Consider the following 22,886-nt stretch of genomic DNA (forward strand, 5'->3'; position numbering starts at 1 on the left):
TACTAATATTTCGGAACTTTTTTTCGCCTTGTTAAGGATCGTATATTGACATCATGGTTTTAAAAAAATACTCGTTTCAAACAAGTTTCAATGCGATTTGTTCGTTTGTTTACGTATTTGATATATCAGCCAAAAGGTTTCTAAGTTCACACTTTTGTTATTTAGATACATAATACGGAATGTATAATGCAAAAATCATGCATTACACTTTAGCACACAATAATTTTTACATTTACAAAGTTCAACACATTAATATTTCGACAAGTCCAGGGTTATCAACCCTTGTATTTGACGTTCTCCACAGAAAAACTGCAAAATAATTTTCAACACACAATGCACTACTTTGTGGAACTTTCTGACGTCACAATGAATGTACGTGAGAGATCCTCGGGTGCTTGGTGAGGGTAAATATTATGTATGGTATGATAATGACGCGCTCTATTGATATTCATAAAGTCATTTCGCCTTTACTGAATAAGCCTATTCCTGTCACGACTAAGTAAAATCAAAATATATGAGTAAAAGGAATTCTCCTAGCAGGGATTTAAATATCCGAACAATGGAGCGATGAAAGGGCGTCGCGCTTTGAGCACTTGATTGAGGTTTGTGTTCGTGACGTCACAGTCAACTAAATCACTTTAAATATGTCAAAAAGATCCGTTTTCTTATTCATACCTATCTGATTTCAACGAGAAAGAGCTAAACTGTAAGTAAAAATATCTGAAATTTCATTTATTATTAATAGAAAGTTCTTAAAATGATTTTTTATGTAAATATGAAGAAAACGAAACGATTGATTAGTATTTTTTAAAATTGATGACTGTAGTACATGTAAATCAAACAGCATTCTTATTTCCAAATATTCTCTTCATGCAATAACTTTTCGCTTGTCGTTTCCTGATGATAACAATGCAAGCTGTATCAAAATGTTTGTTTCATTCTTCAGATTCAGCCATGCCCGACCCCTCCCAGTTTCCTGGGGGCCCCGTCTACGGGACAGGACCCGACTATCGGATCCACCAGCCCGCATTCCATTCCTACCAGGTCAAGACCTACGACAAGGTCCACCACTACGACAAAGCTCACCAACCCCTTAAAACCCACAGATACGACAACCAGCACGTTTACGACAAGATACGAACGTACAACGAAGTACAGGAATACACTGTGAAGGAATATAAACCGCGCTTTTACACGGCCCTCAAGCCGCCGCGACCCAGGGTTCCTACCCCGACTCCTCGTCTCAACAGACCACGGACACCGGACTATAAGTGGGCTGAACTGTATCATTGTTATGAGGAACCGCTAGGACCCGACATTACGTTAAAGGACTATAAATGTCACGAATATAGGGGCTGTGATTACAATCCAGTAATGAAAGAATACAAGCCCCCAATAATGAACACCTTATCAGGAGTTCAAGGGCCTTATCAGGGGAATGTACATTATAAACTCACTAAGGATAACTATTACCCTTTTAGAAAAAGGAAGGATACGACAAAAGACGTCCCTGAAAAATACGTGAAAAAACCGAAAGAGGTAAAACCACGGAAAAAAGAAAAATCGGTTGCAAGTTTAAAGCATGTTGACATAAATGAGAACAAAGTGAGAGAGGACAGTGCAAAACAAGAGATGACGAGTCCCGAACCTGCGCCGATCCGTGACGAATCCCCGCCTCACCCAGCGCCGATTGTTGTTGCGGAGAAAAGAGAAAGATCTCCCGAGAAGGAAAGGACGTTTGTGAATGAAGCGGAAAAGAACGGCTTGGCAGTTGGTACGTCTGTGATGATGGTTTCAGCAAGTACGGGAACGGACGATCTAAAACGCAAAAAGCGGTGTTCAAGATGGACTCAAACCACGCCCATTTCAAGCCCCGAGCCTTCTATTCGAGAAATGACTCCAGTTGAAATCGTTAAAAAAAGCGTCATTGTCGGTGTCCCAAATAAGAAACGAGTTGAAACTCCGGCTAAAACGGTCACACCACAACCGTCTCCACAACCCATTGAACAACAACAACCTTTGCCTAATAACGTGGCGCCTGCTGCAGTCGTTATTGCTAGTGATCACAGACGGCGTCGGAGCCCCACTCCTTCACCCAGGGGATACCGGCGGAGGTCTCCTTCCCCGAGGAGCAGGTCTCCTTCCCCACGACGCAGGTCACCGTCCCCAAGGCGATATTACAGAAACTCCCCGAGCATCATGCCTCTCGCAGGATTTGCCGCCGGCACTGTTGTTGGTGGAACTGTTGTTGTTCCGGTTAAAAATAGAACACCAACACCACCAATGCCGCAACCCAAAGAGAAAACACCTAGTCCAAAACCAGACTCTGCAGGATCGAGGGTTGTTCCTGCTTCGGCAGTTATTGTGGGTGGAGCAATGATAAAAGACAATGAAACGAAACCCGCCAAATCCAAGTCTCCTTCTCCGTCCCCGAAGAAGAAATCTCCCTCGCCAGTCAATGAACCTTCTTCTCCTGGTCCTGATTCACCAACCGTTGTACCTGTCGTTCCATTAAAATTATCACCGAGTCGAAACAGTTCTCCTTGTAAGGAAAAGAAAAGGACTCCATCACCAGTTGAACAAACAGCACCTGTTGTTGTTCCTGTTATTCCAGTAAGTGCAGAAAAGAAACCAGATTCACCGCCAGTAAAAGACAATACTCCTCCCTCAACCCCATCAGCTTCTCTACCATCGATCGAAAATACATCCTCGCCTAGTCCAGTAGCAGAACCAGTAATTATACCTGCTATAACAACCGCAGAAGTAGAAGCAACTAAACCGGACAATCCGCCTCCAGAGATCCCAAAGAAGGAGGAGGACCCAGAACGACCAGTTACACTGTCACCCCGGCCCTACGAGACGACAGGTAACAGTCAAACGGAAGCAGGACCTTCACGGCGGGGTCTGCCGCCAGAGGTCGTGGCGGCGTTAGAAGCGTATGACAACGTGCACAAGAATCCGTTTGGTGAACAGGTATCTGAAAATAGTCCGGCTTCTGTTTCTTCGGCACCTAGATCTTCAAATCTACCGCCAGAAATTATAGCTAGCATAGAAGCGTATAGCAAAATGCCTAGACGCTAAGCTTTCATAATCATTAACGTTACGTTATGTACTCCACAAGTCTTTCACAATAAAAGAAAAAAAATATTTCATTGCATGTTTTTATTTCTTGCACATTTCTACTAGCATTCGTAAAAGAATAATTAGATATTCTTCCATAATCAACTCATTACCTCTGCATATGCATGGTTTGGCAACCTTAATTATCACATGTACGTTCATTCTAAGCATATGTTGTGCACTTAGTCTATACATTTTTATTTATCTGTATTTGCTACATTTTAATCATTTAGACTTATGCCGTGTTTAAACTCTAGAAAAAAAAAATGACCATTAAACATTTGCTTGCAGTCTTTTACTCTCTGTAAACAACTTAAGGTGTTTGATGGTCAACAAATCTTTCATCAAATCTACTTAAAAAATTATTAATAAGACATTATTCTACATAACTTTTTTTTGATAAAGAAAAAATAATCCTTATATTTGAAATTCAAAGATTTTCCGATATTTTTCTGAAAATGGACATGTCCTCTATACAACCATCAAGCCCATTTTATAAAACGTGTATAAAAAATTTTAAAGAAAAAAAGGATAAGTTTAGCATGAAGATTATACACATAAACACATTCCCGAATGTATCTACTAAGTCTTTAGTTTATAAATACAGAATATGATACTTTGAGTTGTTGAAAACCAATTTGTGTCTGAGGTAACAAAGACACCAAATTTCGTTATTATCCTACTCCAAGAATAAAAAATTAATGCAAAATATTCAAGATTATCTTAAATGTGATAATGTCATTTATTATAATCTATAATACTATTAAGATTTATTAAGTTTTCCAATTATTACAGCAAATATTGCTGAAAGGATCCCTCGCACTTTCACTAGCTAATGTTTTAATAATACTTTATATGTCTTCTTAGCTAAAATTCATTGGAATTCATTTTATGAAATGTGTGATTTATCACATATAATTTAGTGTACCATTGTGCAAACTCTGTCTTGTGTCATATGATTGCTTTCCTCAATTTCTCATTACTTTGCGCGTATGTACACAAATGTAACACGTGTATCCGAGAAGAAATCCAAAACCAGTGACGAAACGATGTTCAAGGTGTGACATTAATCAATTACAGAGTAATATGAATTTTAGGCCTGTATTTATCGAGATCCAATAAAAATTTCCTATCATTTTTTCACACCATAACCACGGAGACAATACTGTTGATGACGTAAATTATAAATGTACTGGGTTGAATTTTTCAACAGCAAAGGAACATTGTAATTAAACATGTAATGTACGAATCAAAGTATTGAAATTACTGGTGGGGGTTGAATTTTGCAAAAATTGTATAACGCAGGATCTTGTTGAACAACAACTCACTGGTTATTACCAAATCAATGTCAGATGCAGCCAGTTTAAATGCCTGGTATAAAGTTTGGATTGCTTGTTGTGTAGATCGAATTAACGCATAAGAAGAGAAATTCAATGAAATCACTATCGGAAACGCACAGGAACATAGCGTGATTGTGATTTCCCGCCGGGAAATATATATTATATATATTGTATAATCTGCCGACGGCTCTTTCTAGCTATAGGTTATTTGTCTTTTTGTATGTTTTTGTTTTAATAAAATGATCCACTACTTAATGGAAATTCGGACAACAGTTTTTGTCACACCCCAGTACAGCTCTTACCAACCCTCACGCCATTTTAAACCAAAAATGTACAATTAAAGCGCATGTTTACCCCCCCCCCCCCAAAAAAAAAGGAAAGAAAGAAAAACCAGAAATTCAGACATTTTTGTTCTGCCAGCGGAACACAACTCTTTTCTTCTGATTTTCACAGCAGCATAATGCATGGAGAGTCGTCTGTACGAAAGCTTTAGCTTCATGAATACAAGTTTACATGTTTTTATCATTTGAAAGGAAATTCATTTAAAAAGTCAGTAGTATAATACACACCCACGAGTCTGATTGCATTAGTTATGACCATCGTGTTTTGTAACCTTAAATTGAATTAACATTAAGGTTGGCGGTTTCTTTCCCACTTTTTGATGCTTTTTACACTATAATAAACATACCTTAACATACCTTAAAGGGGCATGGTCACGATTTTGGTCAAATTCTATTTTTTTGTTTTTATTATTTAAAATGGTTTAGAACTGCATTTCTAATGATCCAAAAAAATTTGAGAGTGATCCGTAGAGTTATAAGCAAGATACAGGGCTCACTATTCTTTGTCATGTAAACAAGGCTCGTGCCCAGTTTTTGTTTACATAGGTTCAATATACGGTAAAATAATCTTTTTCCAGCTTATTTGTCTATCTTTTTATTCATTTTAAGCATAGATAAACAGTTCCTAACGTTTAAACGATTCATTTTATGTCTAAAACTAGAATTTTCACTTTATCGTTCAAAATGTACACAAACGCTTTGTTTACATAGCAAAGAATTTCAAGCTCTGTAACTCGCTTATAACTCAACAAATTACTCTCAAATTTCTATGGCCTATTAAAAATGCCTTATTGAAGCATTGTAAATATTGAAATCAGAAAAATAATTTTTGACCAAAATCATGACCATGTCCCTTTAAATGCTCATGTAGATCAATCTTTTCTTTTCTGTTTTCCAGTTTGGCCTGAATGCTGTTAACACAATTAAAAGGACCATGGCTCTTACAGGTTGACGTCAGGAGGACCAGGTGTGAGCTGCTGAAAATGTTCTTATTTGTGTAGTCCAATTCTACATTATGAGTTAACTCTAAGACGAAAGGTTCCATCAATTTATTCTACAACTGGAGACATTTTCAGTGAAATTTCAAAAAGATTCATCCTTTTAGAAAAACCAGTTTGCTGCTTTAAATATCATTAAAATGTGATAACATACCTGCATATCAATCCATATTTTGTTTTTTGTTTTATATTATTTACAAAATGATACGATAAAGGTGATGATTTAAATTTTTCCATCGTCAACCTCCCTACGTATGTAGCAATAAACCATCATCATCTGCTTATGGGGTTTATGTCTCTCAGCTTATACGAGAACATGCTCTTTCTACAAACAATGTCGTAAACGGGGCAAGCAACTAACAAACAAGTTGCTGGAACAAGACAATAAAGAACCTCGACCAAAATCATCTTTACGCAACTTGTATGGTCGATACAATGACCTTGTCAGCAAATACAATGCTTCAAGGGACATGCTGTGACAACGAGCACACGGCATATGTGACCGGTTGGAACGGAATGCTTACTCCTCCAAGACACCTGATCCCACCTCCAATGTAATGGAGGTCCGTGTTTGCTCATTGTTTGTATTTTGACCATCACAAAGACACCAACTCATCAACGTTTTGTTTTTCCCCTATTATGCCTTTTATGAAGCATAAGCTATATATGCCAAATTATGTCAACAGAAATAACAAAAAATGTTTAAATGTGTTTTTCGGAACATCATAAAGATATCATAATGTACTACTAGTATTTGGAAGCTTGGTCTGCACTAATATTTAGGAAACAAAAATAACAGTACTCTAAAACTACCTAGTTATATGAAAATTGTTCATTTTCTTCTTGAAAACCATCCGCCACATAATATAATCCCTTTATTAACTTTTCAAAATATGTGATTTTCTTTTCCACTATTTCATTCGCTATAATTTATTTGGCATTGTTGAATATAAAAATTCAAGTAAAAATTAATACATGATGGAGAATTTTCAAACTAGAGGTGACCAAAAATGGTTACAAAAATCAGAGAGACAAACCTCTTAATTAATTTGGGCTCTAAATCAGTAATATTCTCAAAATAGTATGTAACAGGTGGTGAAAACCTCAAGTCTCAACCGGGGACTCGAACCCAGGGCCTCTGGCGTACCGTGACAGCGATTTAACCAATGAGCTATTGAGACCCAATATATTGACTGACAGTCACACACCTGTTAACCCGGTGACAAGTTTTTTCTCAATAGAATATAATTACTTAATCATCTTTCATCTATTAACTTTGGTACTATTCTACAGACAATGCCAACTATCGAGCATATAAACAATTAATTTGCAATAATTGAACTGGCTGGATTTATTTTTTATCACGGAGAGAAATGTGAAGAGAGGTAATTAATCTGGATTCTGATATACTAGAGTTGTCTTATTAGAGCATTGAGAACTCATTTTCTTGATTTAAAGAAAAAACCCACCAAACGTGTAAAATGAAAAAGCAAAAATACTATTAAATAATTCCTAAGTCACATCATGTCGTTTGTTAACACCTTGTTAAACACGAATCGTATGTCGTTGCTATGGTTATTCTGTAATAGATCCATTGTTGTGTTTCCTAGACTGAAACTGGATTCCAGCAGAATCTCATTTCCAAGATCAGCCTCGAATCAGATTGGTATATATATAAGTGCTGGTCAGGTGGATGGCAAAGAATAAAGACATCCATTAAAGAGATAGCATCCACCTTTATTGATGGCGGTCACTTCCCCCGAAAACCCTGTCGTAAGTATCATTTTAAACCTGTGCTTAGGGTAATATTATTATTACAGTTATAATTCATAATTCAGAATAAGGAATATTTATTTCTGATTGTTGAATATTTTTGGAGTTTATTAAATTTCGATATATTAAATGAAATTTTACAAAAACCCAAATATCATTGTATTGGTCTTTAATAAATGGCATGGTACTTATAATGGTCGAAGAATACCAGTGCATCTTCCTATATAGAAACAATAACACTTTTTCCTTATATGCAATAAAATTATTTAAACAATAAAATGCTTTCTTTGGTTATTCATTGGGGATATAAAGGTAGCGACATTGCAGGAACAATACATAACCCGCGTTAGCGGGTTATGTTAATATTTCCTGCAATGATCGCTACCTTCATAACCCGCATGAATCATCAAAGAAAGCATTTTATTGTTTATATAAACATCTTTCTTTAACTAATTAATAAATTGATTATGAAAAGTTAGTTAAATTCACTAAATTGTTGTTAATGTACATAAGCACGTTAGCTAAACGAAACAGCCAAATCGTCTCTTGTGAGACTTTGAGTCATGCATCATCATAATTATTTCGTGCAGTCCGTGAGTTTACTTAGGTAGCTGTAGATTCAGACCAATCGATAAAAAGGGCGTGTCAATTTCAGTCCTGTCACTTTCAGCCGCTGTAGATTTCGACCAATCGATAATTGGGCGTATAAATTTCAGTTTGGCTGTTTGTATAGAGCTATGAATTGACTATATTATCCCTTAAGAAAAAGAGGAAATTATGCATGTTAGATGTAAATATACGGAGATGAAAGTTATAAACAAGCTTCTAGACGTCAAGTTTACAATATGATTAGTTTAAGCACTTCATGAAAATAATCTAGAATAAAAATATCAAAATGAGAACAATAGAAAATTGTTTGATTTTATTTGTGTATATGAAAAGATTCAAGAAAGAAATAATTCAGAAAAAAATTGTTCTTTCATTTGACTACAAATTTTTGCGCACTTTTTATTTTATTTTCATGATTTATTAATTTTGTTCCTAGCATACTTATATTAAATTACATTAATATAAATGGAATTTTTTTAATTTTTTTTTTACACATGTATACTTCACGCACACCACCCGTACATACATTCTTTTTACATATATAATCAAATTGCTTACAGTTTTGTCTAATGAAATATGTTCAAAGAACTAAAATATTGTTTCAAGTATTCCCGTATTCGGCGATCAGCTTTTAATTAGCAGTTTTCGTTAAAATCTTCTAAATGTGAGGTTGAAAATAAATCCAAAAACGCTGATCCCCGCCATAATTAAACAAATAGACATTATTGTTTTACTGTATTCATTTATATCATAGGTTGATAAGGAGAACGATGTACCAAGCGCCACAGAGAACTCGCTGAAAGCCGCAGGTAAGGCTATATAACATATGACAGCCGAACAAGCACCACCAATGGTTTCCCTTCCGTAATTTGTCGCACTTTTTTGCACATAACAGTGAGAATTTTAATTCAAAATGCTATTCTCGAAAAATTATGAAAAAATTGCTTCTGTAAAAGAGTGTAAAAAAGAATGTAAAAGAATCTTTAACATTTATTATCTGTTAAAAATGCTTGGATACAATTTTCAAGAAATACCGTATTTCGGTTACTGATGCAGAATGCATCGCTTAGCTTGATGGTGTTATCAGCAGGATTCTTTTGGGCTTTTTGTTCGGAATTCTTTCAGGAAAAGATCGAGAATTCTTATTAGAGAAAATGAGCGTAATTCATCAAATACAGCTTACTTGTCATGCACAATTACAAATTGTTGATTTTGAGATAATAATAAATAAATCAAATCAACTCCCACAAGAAATCTTTCAAATTTAATTTTTACGGAATTCTTCACCTAAACTATTCACCATTAATTTAAATATTCTAATAATATTGGAAAGGCAACAATTAACAGAATCTAATATATGTAAACATTTTGTACAACAACAATAATTTTTTCATCTGTAGCGGCGAACTCGAGTTCGCCCGACGATGTCAGATTCCAGATGACGAGTGTCAATGAGGAGAAAAATAAGGGCTCTAGAAAAGGAACCATTATCCAATTCATCATCGTGGCTATTCTATCCATGGCCGTCGGGGCTGTAGGGGCCATCTTTATATACAGGGAAATTGGTAAGAGTTGTTGGAAACCTGCCAGATACCTGTAATGTAATCCGTGTATCTTATTATTTTTGCATTTTTTTTTTTTAACTTTTCGAGGTCATTGGTAAGTCGCAAAAATTTGACACACAAAAATGATTATTTTTTGTAAATAATTGTCTGGTATCATTTGCTTTTGATAAAAAAGTTTCATTTGCAAAAATGTTTGACGCAAAGAAAAAGAAACATATTACCCATTTTCACAAAAAACTGGATATACGGGGTTATGTTCTAAATTCTTTTTTATCTTTTTTTTCAACACTCTAGTCGGTAATGCTGAGCCAGCCCCTCAGACGGTGACTCCTTCAGTCAGTGGTCAAAACCAAGAACTCTCGGGTAGGGAAACATTTGTTTTAAACGTTCACAAGTAAAAAAAAAAAAGGTCTATATGAGCAAAAACAAGACTTTATTTTCTCGTATCGATTCAAATATCTTCTCATATAAGAATCAAAATGTGAGTTATTATCAAGATTTTGATGAAATATATATATATGCTTAGTATAACACGATCTTTTAATATACAAAATTGAATCCCATAAGGATATTTGAAACTTTCTCAAATTATTGAAACGAAAATATCTCGAGCTCTTTGACGTACGGTTGTTCATCATAAACGATGATGGCTGATATTCTAATCTAATAGATTCAATGATAAAATGGTGAATGATTGCTTAATTCCCATTTAATAATGATTTGTATTAAATGTAAAGAATAGACAGTTGCTGAAGCTATGCAAAAACGTAAAAGAAAATAAACTATACAAGAGAAGAGACCTTAAATGTGTATAAAAGGTTGTTCAAATAGTTGTGTCAAAACAAGATGATAAAAATCCTCCACATCGGTAAGAATTGCATCACTATCTTAATACGTTTTTGTTGGATACTTTTAAGCCCCTTTCACAATTGGCGCACGACCATTTTACACCACTTTGCGATCGCAAGTTATGAGCTTTGCATGAGCTCTCGCATACGTTGCACGAGCCCTTGTTTACGTTGCACGAGCTCTCGCATTCGTAGCATACGTTTAACTGGTCACATCAAGTCTCCTCTGAATAGTGGACATGTACACTAATCAAACGCGACCGAACGCGATCCAAATTATCGCAGTGCAACGCAAGAACGTTAGTACGAACGTTTTACAACGTTTTGTGTACTCGCAAGAGTGATACACGATTTATAAAGATCGTAAGATAAATCGCTGGTGTTTTGCGACCATGAGACTGTTGCTCAACGTGTCTCATGTATTCTTGCAAAATTTTACTATCATTGCACGACTTATCAGCCTCAATATGCCATGCTTTGCTACTAGAATATATACCCTGTATAAGTATCTCTGTTTCAGAACACAATTTACAATATATATTTATTGCATGATGGTGAGGGAAATACATGTTAAGATTTATTCCCTCAAGAAAAATCATATTTCCCGAGGGCTTCGCCCGAGAGAAATTTGTTTTTCTGGGGAATAAATCTTCATATTCCCTGAACATGAATGCAATAAACGTTTTATTATACCAAGCAACATATGATTACACAAAATACGTAAATTTCTAATAATGTTTGACTTTTCAACAGTCGCAACATTAACGTCGTTATTGTTTGATTTCCCATGTAACTGCCTCACTTTTCTTTCATAAATCATAGATAGTTAAGTTGGTTCTGAGATATAAAGAGAATCATAATGATTAAATATCTTCAATTTAATCATATTTGTCTACGTCGTATGTTCATATCGGCTTTTTCATTCCTATGACATCGCCCTGTCAGTGACTTTCTAGACAAATCAGATATAATAGAATAATCATATTGAGGTAAAATAATAAATGCTGCTGCATATCTGTATCTTCTTGGGCGGCATCTTTTCTCGATTTCAACTATGTCTACTGAATATGGGCGGTGTATATACCCTCTCTGACTCGCACGATCATTCGTACCATGGAACGCATAATCGCACGTCCAATCACATTGGCGCACGTTCAATCGTCCTATCACCTATTCTCTCGCGCGTTCCTATCGTATTATCTTTCAACATTTACTTTCATTGTACAACAGTCGCATGCAGACGCATTATATATCGCAAGATTTAATGCGTTTACATCTCTCAACGCTTAGATCGTGCGGAATTCGTACGAATACTTTTTTCATATGCGATTATTTCGGCAACAATTTACGATTCATATCTAATTTTTCCGGTGGCACGAATATTTGTTCGTTTCTGCTCGTGCGCCAATTGTGAAAGGGGCTTAAAGGGGCATGGTCACGATTTAAGTCAAGTTCTAATTTTTTGTTTTTATGATTTACAATGCTTTAGGAATACATTTCTGATGATCGAACGGAATTTGAGAGTCAGTCAAAGATAAGCAAGATAAAGGGCTCATAATTCTTTGTGATGTAAACAGGGCGCGTGCCCTGTTTCTGTTTACATATGTTTAATATACCAGTAAAAAACCTTATTCAAGATGATTGTTATATCTTCATATTCATTTTAAGCAAAAATAAACAGTTCATAACGTTTAACACATTCATTTTAGGTCTAAAACTGGAATTTTCAATTCAACATTCAATATGAAACAAAAACTTTGCTTACATGGCAAAGAATTGCAACCTCTGTAACTCGCTTATAACTTAACGAATGACACTCAAAATTTGGTTGCCTAATAAAATGCCTTATTGAAGCACTGTAAACGTTGAAATCGGAAAAACAATTTTTGACCAAACTCGTGACCGTGCCCCTTGAAAGTGAAAGAGACAAGCTAGATTCAGTTTAATTTTTAACAAATCTAGAAATTATTTTTCCGTCAAAGGGTGAAAATCTCCAGATATTTGAAATCAAATTGCATAGCAAAGCATTATTGCTAAATTGTTGTCTAAATTAAACATATATACGCTTTATTGTTGGGCATGATTCCATATGTAATGAAAAGTAACGTAAATATAAAATGGTTGTTTATAGAATCCTCTGATGTAGATTGACTCCTCATTTTCTGATAAACACATGTATATTCAGTTAGGCTATCTACGATATGTGAGAACTATTTTTGAATTCTAAGTCTCGAAATAATATTGATACTTGTGCCATAATTAATTTAATAAACATATATTCGAACATGATAATTTTTCACGATGCAATACTACTACTCTACAAAAATGAAAGGCGTGGTTTCTCTATACCATATTCTCAAAAGATAATGGCGGGCTAGGAGATGGAGGCTTTGCCGGAGGCATTGAACTACCACCCCCACCGCCGCCAAACGACAGACGAGAAGCCACAACATCAACGAGTAATGGCGACGATCCACCTCAACCTCCCGTGTTTGATGGGGGAAACTTTGGAGGCTTATTTCTAGTTCAAGGAGAAGGTAATACTTCGCCCGAAAATATTTACTTTATATAGTGTGTGGAGAAAATCATCATTTGTGTACATTTTCCGTTAAACCATTCAAGATGACGGCAGTATTGTTTAATTAACATATGTATCATTTATGGAGTCTTATTTTGGAGCGTTTTTTGCATTGCATATCTGGAGTGCTCTTTAAAATAAATCCAAACGTACTTTCACACTTATTTGTAAAAACACCAAACCCCCTTTAGTTTGAAAGGCTTTGACAATTGTTTTATTTGAAAGATGTACTTAAAGGAAAGTTTATCATTGCACAAATGTTGATAGACTAAACCATTTTGATTATTTGATACCAATTATAATGACTCATATAATCGCACTTTTATGAACCCTTGTAAAATATGGGTCTGTAAATTGCACATCTATACAGCCCAAGTTATGATTTGATAATTTAATATTTTGCAGATCCAGCTCTAGAACCACCGTTTCCTTTAGGAGGTCAGTTTTGATTTAAATATTGTAATTATTAAAAATGTCACGTTTTCCTGATTAAAAAAACCCCGTTTGCTAATGACCATTTTTTTAAGACTTGCTCCTATATCTACTCCTACATATTTTATAGGTCGACCCGAGCCTGTCGATGTAACCTTTCCAGTTACCAATGGTTTGTAACAACCCCCTCATACGCAAACAATAACAATTGAAAATAAGATTTTCAAAGTTAAATAAGAGATAAGACAAACTAATTTCAAAAAAATAAATTAAATTTCCTCAATGACAACCATAGAAAGTAAGCAAAGTATTGATTTATTAACGTTTTTGTAACAAAATTTACTGAAGTAAATATTATAAAAAAAATTATCAAATAAGATTTTAGGCTTTGCTGAATTTCAGATTTTGTAGCTTACATTTTCTTTGTTTTTAGGTAATTTTGGTCCACCCAACTCCGAGGACTCAATGCCGACAGGTGTGATGGAAGGTATTTAGAAATGAAATAGGTTTTCAAAAATACTATTTTTACATAAAAATTATAATTGTATAAATGAGAATAGGAAAAATTAAATATATAACTAATAATCCCACGTGACTTTCACTAAGTCTTTTGTAAATGTTTCTCCGCATAGCTAGTGATGCCTTGATTAATGGAATTCATAAAATAATGTATTGGGGTTTGATTGTTTCTTTTGAGGGAAGAATTTTGATATCTGGACTTCTACGTTTCAGACATTGCTCACCATTCCTTTCAAAGTAGGATAGGTAAGTATAAAATAGTGATTGCTTTTTAAACTGCCTTTTTGGTTCAATACTTCTCTAATATTTACATTCAATGTATATTTACCCTTATGTTTGCATCGGAAATCCCCGACGTTCAATTTCCTATGAATACATATGGACGCATGAGCACAAATATAAACGTCATCACGGGTTTGAATATATTTTTTGTTGTGAAATTAAATGAAAGATTTAAACTTCCATCACAAATTTGATATGTAATAATGAAAAATAATCGTTTAATCATATATATACGTTAATAAAAAGATCTTCTCGGCAAAGTTTCTGACTCTATAACTAAGTCGCGGAAACAAACTAAATGATATGTAAATATAGCTATTCCATGTATGTTTCATATCACTGACTAAAATCGTATCTATATACTATATAATGGTTTTAAAGCGACGATACACAAATACTTCGTATAAATAACAAAATTGATAAAAATGTAAGCGTGGAATGCTTATTTGAATATCTTCGGTACTGTAGCATACCGCACTGAATTTAATTTTTCTGCACATGCTTTGTGTGTCATAAGGCCGACGACATTCAAAAAATTGGCATTCAATGCTTAAATATTTATATGTTATGTTACTTTTTAGGTCCATTAAAAGTTGGTAAGTAATTTATCATTCAGTTGTGGATTCGTCTTGCTATTTCTTCTTCTTATTAAATGTATCTTTATCGTGTATACATAACAAACTTTAACCTGCTGAAAATATTATTTTAAACAAATTAAAAGAATTTTAAAAAACTTATCTAGTTGATCTTTTTTGCTCATTATTTTCATTGAAGATTATACACAAATTTCATGTGATTTTGACACACCCTGTGAGTGGTTTAGAATAGAGGATTGGACCGTGCAAAACAAAACAATTGGCAATGTTTCTGATCTTGGAGTGTACTACTCAGGTACAGTATCACACGTTCTTTTGCACCATGACATAATTTATTCCAAAATATTTATATCCCCCAGGTATGGGTTCCTATGTCTCTTTCGTAAACTTATTGTTAATCATAGCTCTGTAAAAACATACAGGAATGAAATTTACACACCCGTTTTATTGATGGGTTTTCAAAGAGTACACATACAGTTTTATTACGTTATTTTTATCTAATCGTGAAGGTAAAATATTATACAAAATTTCAGTACATGCACATAGGCACTACACTATTTGCACTCTATTTACACGTTTTAACCTTTTTTCTAATTTGTTTCTATGTGAATAAGGTAATGTGTCTTTACGTTAACTTAGAAAGTTTACACCCACGCCATATTGAAAAAAATTTACATGATCGATATAAGTTTGACGAAAAAAACCGAAATGATTTACAAGTGGCTTACAATGTATCTGAAGATAAAATTTTATAGTCAACTGCGTTACGCTAAGAAAGTTTTGTGAAACAGCTATGCCAAATCTTAGGAACTTCCTAAGTTATAACTTACGCATATCTTAAGTTCTATCTTAGGAAACATCCTAGGAAATCTTTGTGAAACGGGACCCTGGTGTATATTAATAATGATTTAGTTAATTTTTTCTTACTTTTTACAATCAATTTATCAATTTGCTGAGAGAAAGATGGAAATATAAACAATAAAATGTTTTGTTTTATGCTTCTTGCAAGTTATGAAAGAAGCGATCATTGCAGAAAATATTTACATAACTTGCTAATGCATAAACGCAAAACGCAAATAAAAGATATCACTTCAAAATGCATCTTGGCTGAGTGAACATTTGATAGCAGTTATCATTAGTTTTCTATAGGTCTCAGCTTTGTGTCCAGTTGTTGAATTTTTATAACATTAGAATAATTATGATTGTTACCAATAAACCCAGTAAATCTATAGACAATTGATATAAGAGTCAACTCTCCAGATTTATATTTATTGTACGTGTATACATTATTGCTTTTTTTTAATACATTTTTTGAGTTTGACATTTTTATCTTCGTTTTGTAATTTCATATGAAGTTACATTTATATGAAATAAGATGAAAAATATATTATTGGTTTACATTTGCAGATAACTAACTGTTATTTCAATATAACAATGAGGAGATAAAAATGTCAAATTCAAATAAAATGAAAAACGTAGTAATCATTGGTTTACATTTGCAGGGAACTACCTGTTATTTCAATATCATTTGCCCGGTGTAAATATCATTGTCACCAACGATGTTATTGTAAGTAAGTTCAACGCCGTGTTCTGTCTCTCCTTCGTGTACTACCTTCCCGGTCCCTCTGGGGTCCTGTACGTACAAATCGTTGATTCCAACACAGGGGACATGAGAGCGGTCTTTTCTGATAGAAATTACTCCGAAGTGTGGAGGAAAAGTAATGTCACCATCACAACTTCCAGCGATTTCGTTGTAAGTAAAATTCATTGTCCACCTTAGTAGAGCGTATAAGTGAATACCTATAAGCTTTATCATATTTGAAATAACGAAAGCAAGTGGCGATCAACACACATGGTAATTAAATGAAAATTCACTTTTTATAGATTTTACTGGAGGTGGAAAACCTGTTAAACGATTCAATGATTGCCATCGACAATGTTGTCCTAACAAATGAAACGTGTATTAATACACAAGAATCAGAAAGCAATCCTCCTTTAACAGGTATTAAAGTACTCTCTCTCTCTCTCTCTCTGTGCAATTTAGTACATCAAATATAAAACAAAGCCTGCATGTTCCTTTAACTATAATTTAAACATCATGATATCGAAAATACGTTGACATGATAAGATTGATGCTAGCACTATGTTGTCTAATTTAAAAAGATTATTTTTATTCTAGTCCAACCATTTATTCCCGCTGCACTATGAGATGGTTTATGGATCCGACTGGTATTAAGAAACGTTCGCTGTGTTTTACGGACATTAATTACTTGAAGACCAAACAAGAATGAAGTATATTTCAGTAATGTTGTTTATTTTAAAAAAAATATTAATACGTTGATAGATGATGTTTTAATATACATTTAGACTAAATTATATGTGTATCAAGTAAAAATGAATTGATTTGCTACGACATCTATGTATGTTTATCTAAATAACATATTGTTATATTTTGTAACCAAATGTATCAGATTCATGTTGTGCATTTTTTTTTTAAAAATTTGTAATTATTTATTCATTTATAGAAAGTTTTTTTGCTTCAAATGCACTTGTTTAAAGAACAAATAAATGGTATGATATCAGCTTAGCTTTTTAAGTCACCTGAGTCATTTAAGTGACCTACTGCTGTCAGTTTCAGTCCGTCGTCGTTTGTGGTTCGTCGTTCATCGGTCGGGAATTTTGAACATTTTTACCAAATTTAAAAAAGCATCTATGGGTGAAGGGGAGTAAATAATAGGAAATTCGAAAATTCATGGACCCTGCCCGCCCCCCCCCCCCCTCCCCCGGGGGTCTAAGAGATGGGACAAAAATAAAAAATTTATGCAATCATTTGTCTCTCCACCAATATTGTGAAACTCATAGCCCCAGTGTCAGGGGTTCAGGCGTTAGGATGGGGCTCTAATAAATAAAAAGTGAAACTGCATTAATACTTTAAAAATCTTCTTCTCTGCTCTTGGGTATTATGCCCATGAATCAAGTATATAATTATGATGAAGAAGAATGCCTGTTATAATATTGTGAATATTACTAAATGATTTTTTTAGCTCTGTAATTTTAATGCATATGAATATACATTGCGAAAATCACACTGCTGTTACTCAGATGACCGATAAGGCCCATGACTTATGGGCCTCTTGGTTTTTTTAAATCATTTTATGAAAAGAAAAACCTGAACATTCATCATTAATTATATCTGAATTTGTCATCTTAAAAATGCTAGTTGTGAACAAATCAATTATCCGATCTTTTAAATGTAATATTTTTGTCATTAAACCATTATTAGGACAAGAAAGAATTCAAATATTTAAGTTTTCAAATTTGAACATTTAATATTAGATGTATCTTCGTCCAACAGAGGAAAGTACAGCCTAACGACCACAAACCCTCCTTTAACAAATGCAGATAAGAGGTCTATCAGATGTGTATCTGATTTCACTTTACCATCAACTCAGTATGGAAACTTAAATTTTAAATGTAACTTTTCTTTTGCTCGGACACCATGTACGCATTTTAACTCCAATAACTTTCCCAAATATCACTGTAAGTTATCCATGACCCTGTAACTAGCAACCTAAAACTTTTAAATATAATTTAAAGCCGCATAATGTAATTAAGTAAAGAAAAATAAAACATAAAAGAAGTCGGGCATTACTCTCGTTTTATACAAAATTCTATTTCCCAGGTAAGTAGAAAAGTATATATCTGGCAAATATCAAAACCCCTAAAATAATTTAATTCTCATGAATAATAAATAGAGATGAGGGAATACTTGAATTTGACTTGCCATTGTTTCTCTCTTTTAACATTTCCTTCCAGGTAAATTAATCTCGGATGTTGTCTTACTTTTCCGTTTGTTTAACTTTTTTTTAACATCAAATAGATACACGCATGTATTTTATCTGTAAACTTTATCGTATTGTGAATGAGTAAATTATTTTTAAGGTTTAAAAAATATTTAAGTTATTTAAAAGTTTAGAGGTTTTAAAGTAATTTTAGTATCAGAACAGTTTTCCCCATGTATAAATTTTTTTTTAGGAAATAACAGTGAAAAACATTAGGGAATACATTTAGATTCCACTTTTATTCATGGAATATGTGTTCAATATATTGTTAAATATATTGTTGCTAGACAGAGAAGTAAACAGTGTGCAATTTGGAAGAGTTGTTGTACTATCGATATCGTAAAGTGCTTACAGGGTTTTCTACACCAGGTTCTTTCACCGTCGATTAACTCTCTATGGAAGTAGAGAAGTTTTTTTAGTTTACACATTTATTAACAAGTTCATTGACATATGGTACAAAAAATTCTTAAGACGATATAGAATTCCCTAGATGTCAAGTTATCACATTGTTTAATTTTTATAAAGAAGAGGATGTTTTATCATCCTAATAACAGTTAAAGAGTTCTTGACTGATAATTGCTCCGACAACATTAACTTTGACATAAACAATGGGTATTTGACAACTTTATGACTATTTAACATCCAAACTTTTTCACACAGTTACGGCCGACATGTCTGAGCAATCTTCATAACAAATACATTTAATAGTGTAAATAATTTGGATGATTTCACCTTTTGACTAATTGCTGTAATAAAACTTTTATATTAAGAATAAGACAGAAATGAACATTGGCAAAGGACCCATCTTCTTGTCTTACATCTATTTAATGACCATTGTACAAATATGTTTTCTAAATGTTTACATAAATATGATAGTTTTATAATTAGCTCTTTATAATGTTGAAGTGCACATGGCTATCTGCCAGCATTGGGTCCTGTTGTAATCAGCTAAGTTATTACTATAGCCTACTATTATTGTGCGTGAAAGTGGTATTTTTTGTTAAATAACAATTAAAATAGCTCATTTATCCCTATCATTGTTATTAACGCTTTATTCCTCGGGAGTCAGATATCAAAATAGGTCTTGATTTGACTTGTACATGTAACTCAAAACTCTAAAGAATAAATTCTATACATATGTACAGATCATATTCTCTTTTGATCTCTTCCTGCTTTGACATAATTGGAAGAATTAAGGGAGTTTTTCTAATTGCATCACAGGCACCAAACATTATTTATTTTTCTTGATGTAAAAATATTATCCCAACTTCTTAATATTTCCTAACGCACCGCCGCCAATTTGGTTATATACCAGTACTTGTAATATTCTTTCTTGGTCTTATTTTTTCATTTACCGGTTGGTGTATTTCTAATTGCTTCCCTTGGGATGGGGATTTGGTTTATTCTACATACGTGTATGCTGCCTACTATATATTTACCCCTAGGCTGCCTATATAGTGAACCTTTTCAGCGAAATTCTTACTGAAGACCATGGGGGGGGGGTCAATATACAGCCATTCTAACCCTTCAGATTGTGTTTGATGTTTTATAGTACGCTTTCCCCTTAGTAAGTCACATCTATCCCTGTTAAAATGGCTATAAAGCAGCTTCTCCCCCAGAAAAGGGACTATATAGTAAGTTTACCCACCGAAAGCTGCCTATAAAAGTGGCATCATTTTCCCTTTTTTATAGCCAGCTTACCACCACGAAAAAGCCTATTGTATAGTAGACTCTCCCTCTTTCTACCTGTATAGTCCTGTTTATGGCTTTCTGACAATATTGCGCAATATCTAAGATACATTATGAAAGGATATTAATGTTAAACTCGTCTCCAAATTTCTTAGCAAAAATTTAATTAAAATCGGTATAGGTATCTTTTGAAGAAACAAGTAGTCAAAGTTTACAAAAATCATACCCCTTTCATTCGTGGCCAAAGTTGCATATAGTATTTGACCTGGGACCTTATCCAACCTAATGTTTGACATCATTAACTGAATGCTAGTTTAGGTTTAAGTTTGCTTATTACTAATTTGCGAAGATGCAAAATTCTCTTCTTTCAAATGAAAGACTGCAGTTATTTTAACTTTCCATTGATGAAAACATAAAGGAAGGTCTTCTTTTGGAAACGACATATACCTGTAAAAACCCGTTAAACATTAAATTGCACAACATTAATGCTATCATTATAGGGGGAAATGGACGTCCCTTTCTTACGTAGGCAATTAATGTGCACTATTCATAAATGCACGAGACCCATGTAAATGATATGAAAATTACACCAAAAATAAACTCAAGAAACGTGTTTTATAAGAAAAGAGTACGAACTGCTTGATTATCGTTAAGTTATTGGGTGAAAAAAATCAAATTATAAAAGATCTTTGTACTTTCGGTAGATATTTCCAATGATTATCCAGAAGGGATATGGCCTAAACAAGATTGCAGAAATAGACGGACGAACAAACAAACGACGTGATTTGTTGAATCTAAAGATTTTCATTCAGAATTCCAGAACCTTTTTTTATTTACAACTTCAAAACATTTTCAAATAATAAGTCGGTAAAGTTATCTGTATTCCGTATAACAAATTAAAACAGTATCAATATAAAATAATTAGTCTACAAACACGTAACAATATGTATGCAAGGTTTAAGCAACCTTGGAATGTACAAAACATTGATTTAGATTTTAATTTTAATTGGCTTTCCATAAATATATTTCTAAAATCTGAACCAAAAACGTAGGGGAGTTATCCTAACAGCGGAAGGGGAAAGTATACTACATGTAAATTGTAGATTTCCCCCCGGTGAAAAAGATTTAATTAAATTTATTTACTTTAAAAGCACCCCATTAATCACTTGTACATGCTATTTGCAGAAGCAGAAAAAAACGTGTAGAGACCAGAACTAATACGGCACCATATACAAAGTATATCTCTCATAGCTCTAGCATTGTATTATCTTTGTTTTGCATAAATAAAACAAGTAAGCAAAATATATTCAATACACGTGTGTGGTGAAGTCCTGATTTATTTGGGATCGGTCATTGTGAACACAGTAGATATAGGCAAACTAGAAGGGATGAAAATGCTTGATTTAGTTATACATTTGACAGGTTTTGTGAAAAAACCTATAACGTTTTAAAAGCTTACATAATTGTCAATTCATCAACGTACAGTTTGTCAATTTTGCTCAATTTTTAAACTTGCAGCAAAAATATTGAACAGCGTTTCAATCAAAAGGTATTTATAAAGGGTTATTTTTTACTCCGTATAATTTCCGCACTTCTTCACTTGCAAACAGTTTCGCCCCGTATTAAATTCTCTCAGACCAGTTATATATATAGAGAGAAAATAGAAAAGAGACATTAGAATTCGCCCATTCTTAAATTTGCTCACTGACAACGAGGGCGAAATAAGCGAACAAAGGGGCGAATATTTCCCTGTATTCAGTATTTGGCCAGACAATATGAAGTATTATGCGAGACGACGGTCTGGAAGATTCATCAATATGTTCGTTGCTAAATAAATTTACAGTTTTTACTTAAGTAAAAAATCTCAAAGCAAAACGTGGAGTTTGTTGTACAGAAGTATTTCTTATGGAAAGGATTTCAAACAAGTACCTGACATGCTGTCCGGAATCTGTTGTTGGCGTCGTCATCAATTCTATTTTTGAATCTCTATATGTACTCAAATACTTAAACACCTATTTTAATTGCCGTTTGCTAAGCGGAGTTCACGACAGCAGTACATATTAATTTGCCTTCTTATTAAGCATATTTAGATTAATTACACTATTAAGTTTAGAAGGCATCTGATTTTCTTAATTATACTCACCCGATACTGTAAATGTATGTATTGTATTTCATGTGTGTTTCAGTTATAATTGTAAAGGTCAATTTCGCTAAAAGCTTAAAGATTAATCTGGAATTATCTAATTGTCTATCAACCTAAAAAAGTGTTACTTGTTTGAACATGATTTCTCTTTATCTTTTACATACTTCGCGCAACGTGTAACGAGGACATACTTTGTTCGAAGGCCTGTCTC

At 33.7% G+C, this 22,886-nt stretch overlaps 2 protein-coding genes across 3 annotated transcripts; both read left to right on the forward strand.

The window, feature by feature from the left end:
* Positions 1 to 550: 550 nt before the first annotated feature.
* LOC128172058 (serine/arginine repetitive matrix protein 1-like) lies at positions 551 to 5,962 on the forward strand. 2 transcript variants are annotated; one of them, XM_052837915.1, is made up of 3 exons: positions 551 to 706; positions 947 to 2,973; positions 5,700 to 5,962. In XM_052837915.1, the coding sequence occupies exons 2-3, from the start codon at positions 955 to 957 to the stop codon at positions 5,751 to 5,753; spliced, it is 2,073 nt and encodes a 690-aa protein (XP_052693875.1). In that variant the 5' UTR covers positions 551 to 706; positions 947 to 954; the 3' UTR covers positions 5,754 to 5,962. The 2 variants fall into 2 exon arrangements, with proteins under 2 accessions (XP_052693875.1, XP_052693818.1); XM_052837858.1 differs by lacking the exon at positions 5,700 to 5,962 and having other exon boundaries at positions 947 to 3,195.
* Positions 5,963 to 7,467: 1,505 nt separating this feature from the next.
* Positions 7,468 to 17,583, forward strand: LOC128160135 (uncharacterized). Its single transcript, XM_052823414.1, has 14 exons — positions 7,468 to 7,572; positions 8,936 to 8,990; positions 9,582 to 9,746; positions 10,041 to 10,109; positions 12,958 to 13,131; positions 13,578 to 13,610; positions 13,735 to 13,776; positions 14,038 to 14,091; positions 14,337 to 14,369; positions 14,987 to 15,001; positions 15,180 to 15,296; positions 16,504 to 16,754; positions 16,886 to 17,003; positions 17,181 to 17,583. The coding sequence occupies exons 1-14, from the start codon at positions 7,543 to 7,545 to the stop codon at positions 17,207 to 17,209; spliced, it is 1,185 nt and encodes a 394-aa protein (XP_052679374.1). The 5' UTR covers positions 7,468 to 7,542; the 3' UTR covers positions 17,210 to 17,583.
* The last annotated feature ends 5,303 nt before the right edge of the window (positions 17,584 to 22,886 follow it).

The sequence above is a fragment of the Crassostrea angulata genome, chromosome 1 (assembly GCF_025612915.1).
Source record: "Crassostrea angulata isolate pt1a10 chromosome 1, ASM2561291v2, whole genome shotgun sequence".
Lineage (NCBI taxonomy): Eukaryota > Metazoa > Mollusca > Bivalvia > Ostreida > Ostreidae > Magallana > Magallana angulata.

Coding starts and splice junctions, on each gene's coding strand:
- LOC128172058 (XM_052837858.1), top strand. CDS start 955: ATGCCCGACCCCTCCCAGTTTCCTGGGGGCCCCGTCTACGGGACAGGA.
- LOC128160135 (XM_052823414.1), top strand. CDS start 7,543: ATGGCGGTCACTTCCCCCGAAAACCCTGTC. Junction 13,132..13,577: donor ATTTCTAGTTCAAGGAGAAG/GTAATACTTCGC, acceptor AATATTTTGCAG/ATCCAGCTCTAGAACCACCG. Junction 14,092..14,336: donor GCCGACAGGTGTGATGGAAG/GTATTTAGAAAT, acceptor TCTACGTTTCAG/ACATTGCTCACCATTCCTTT.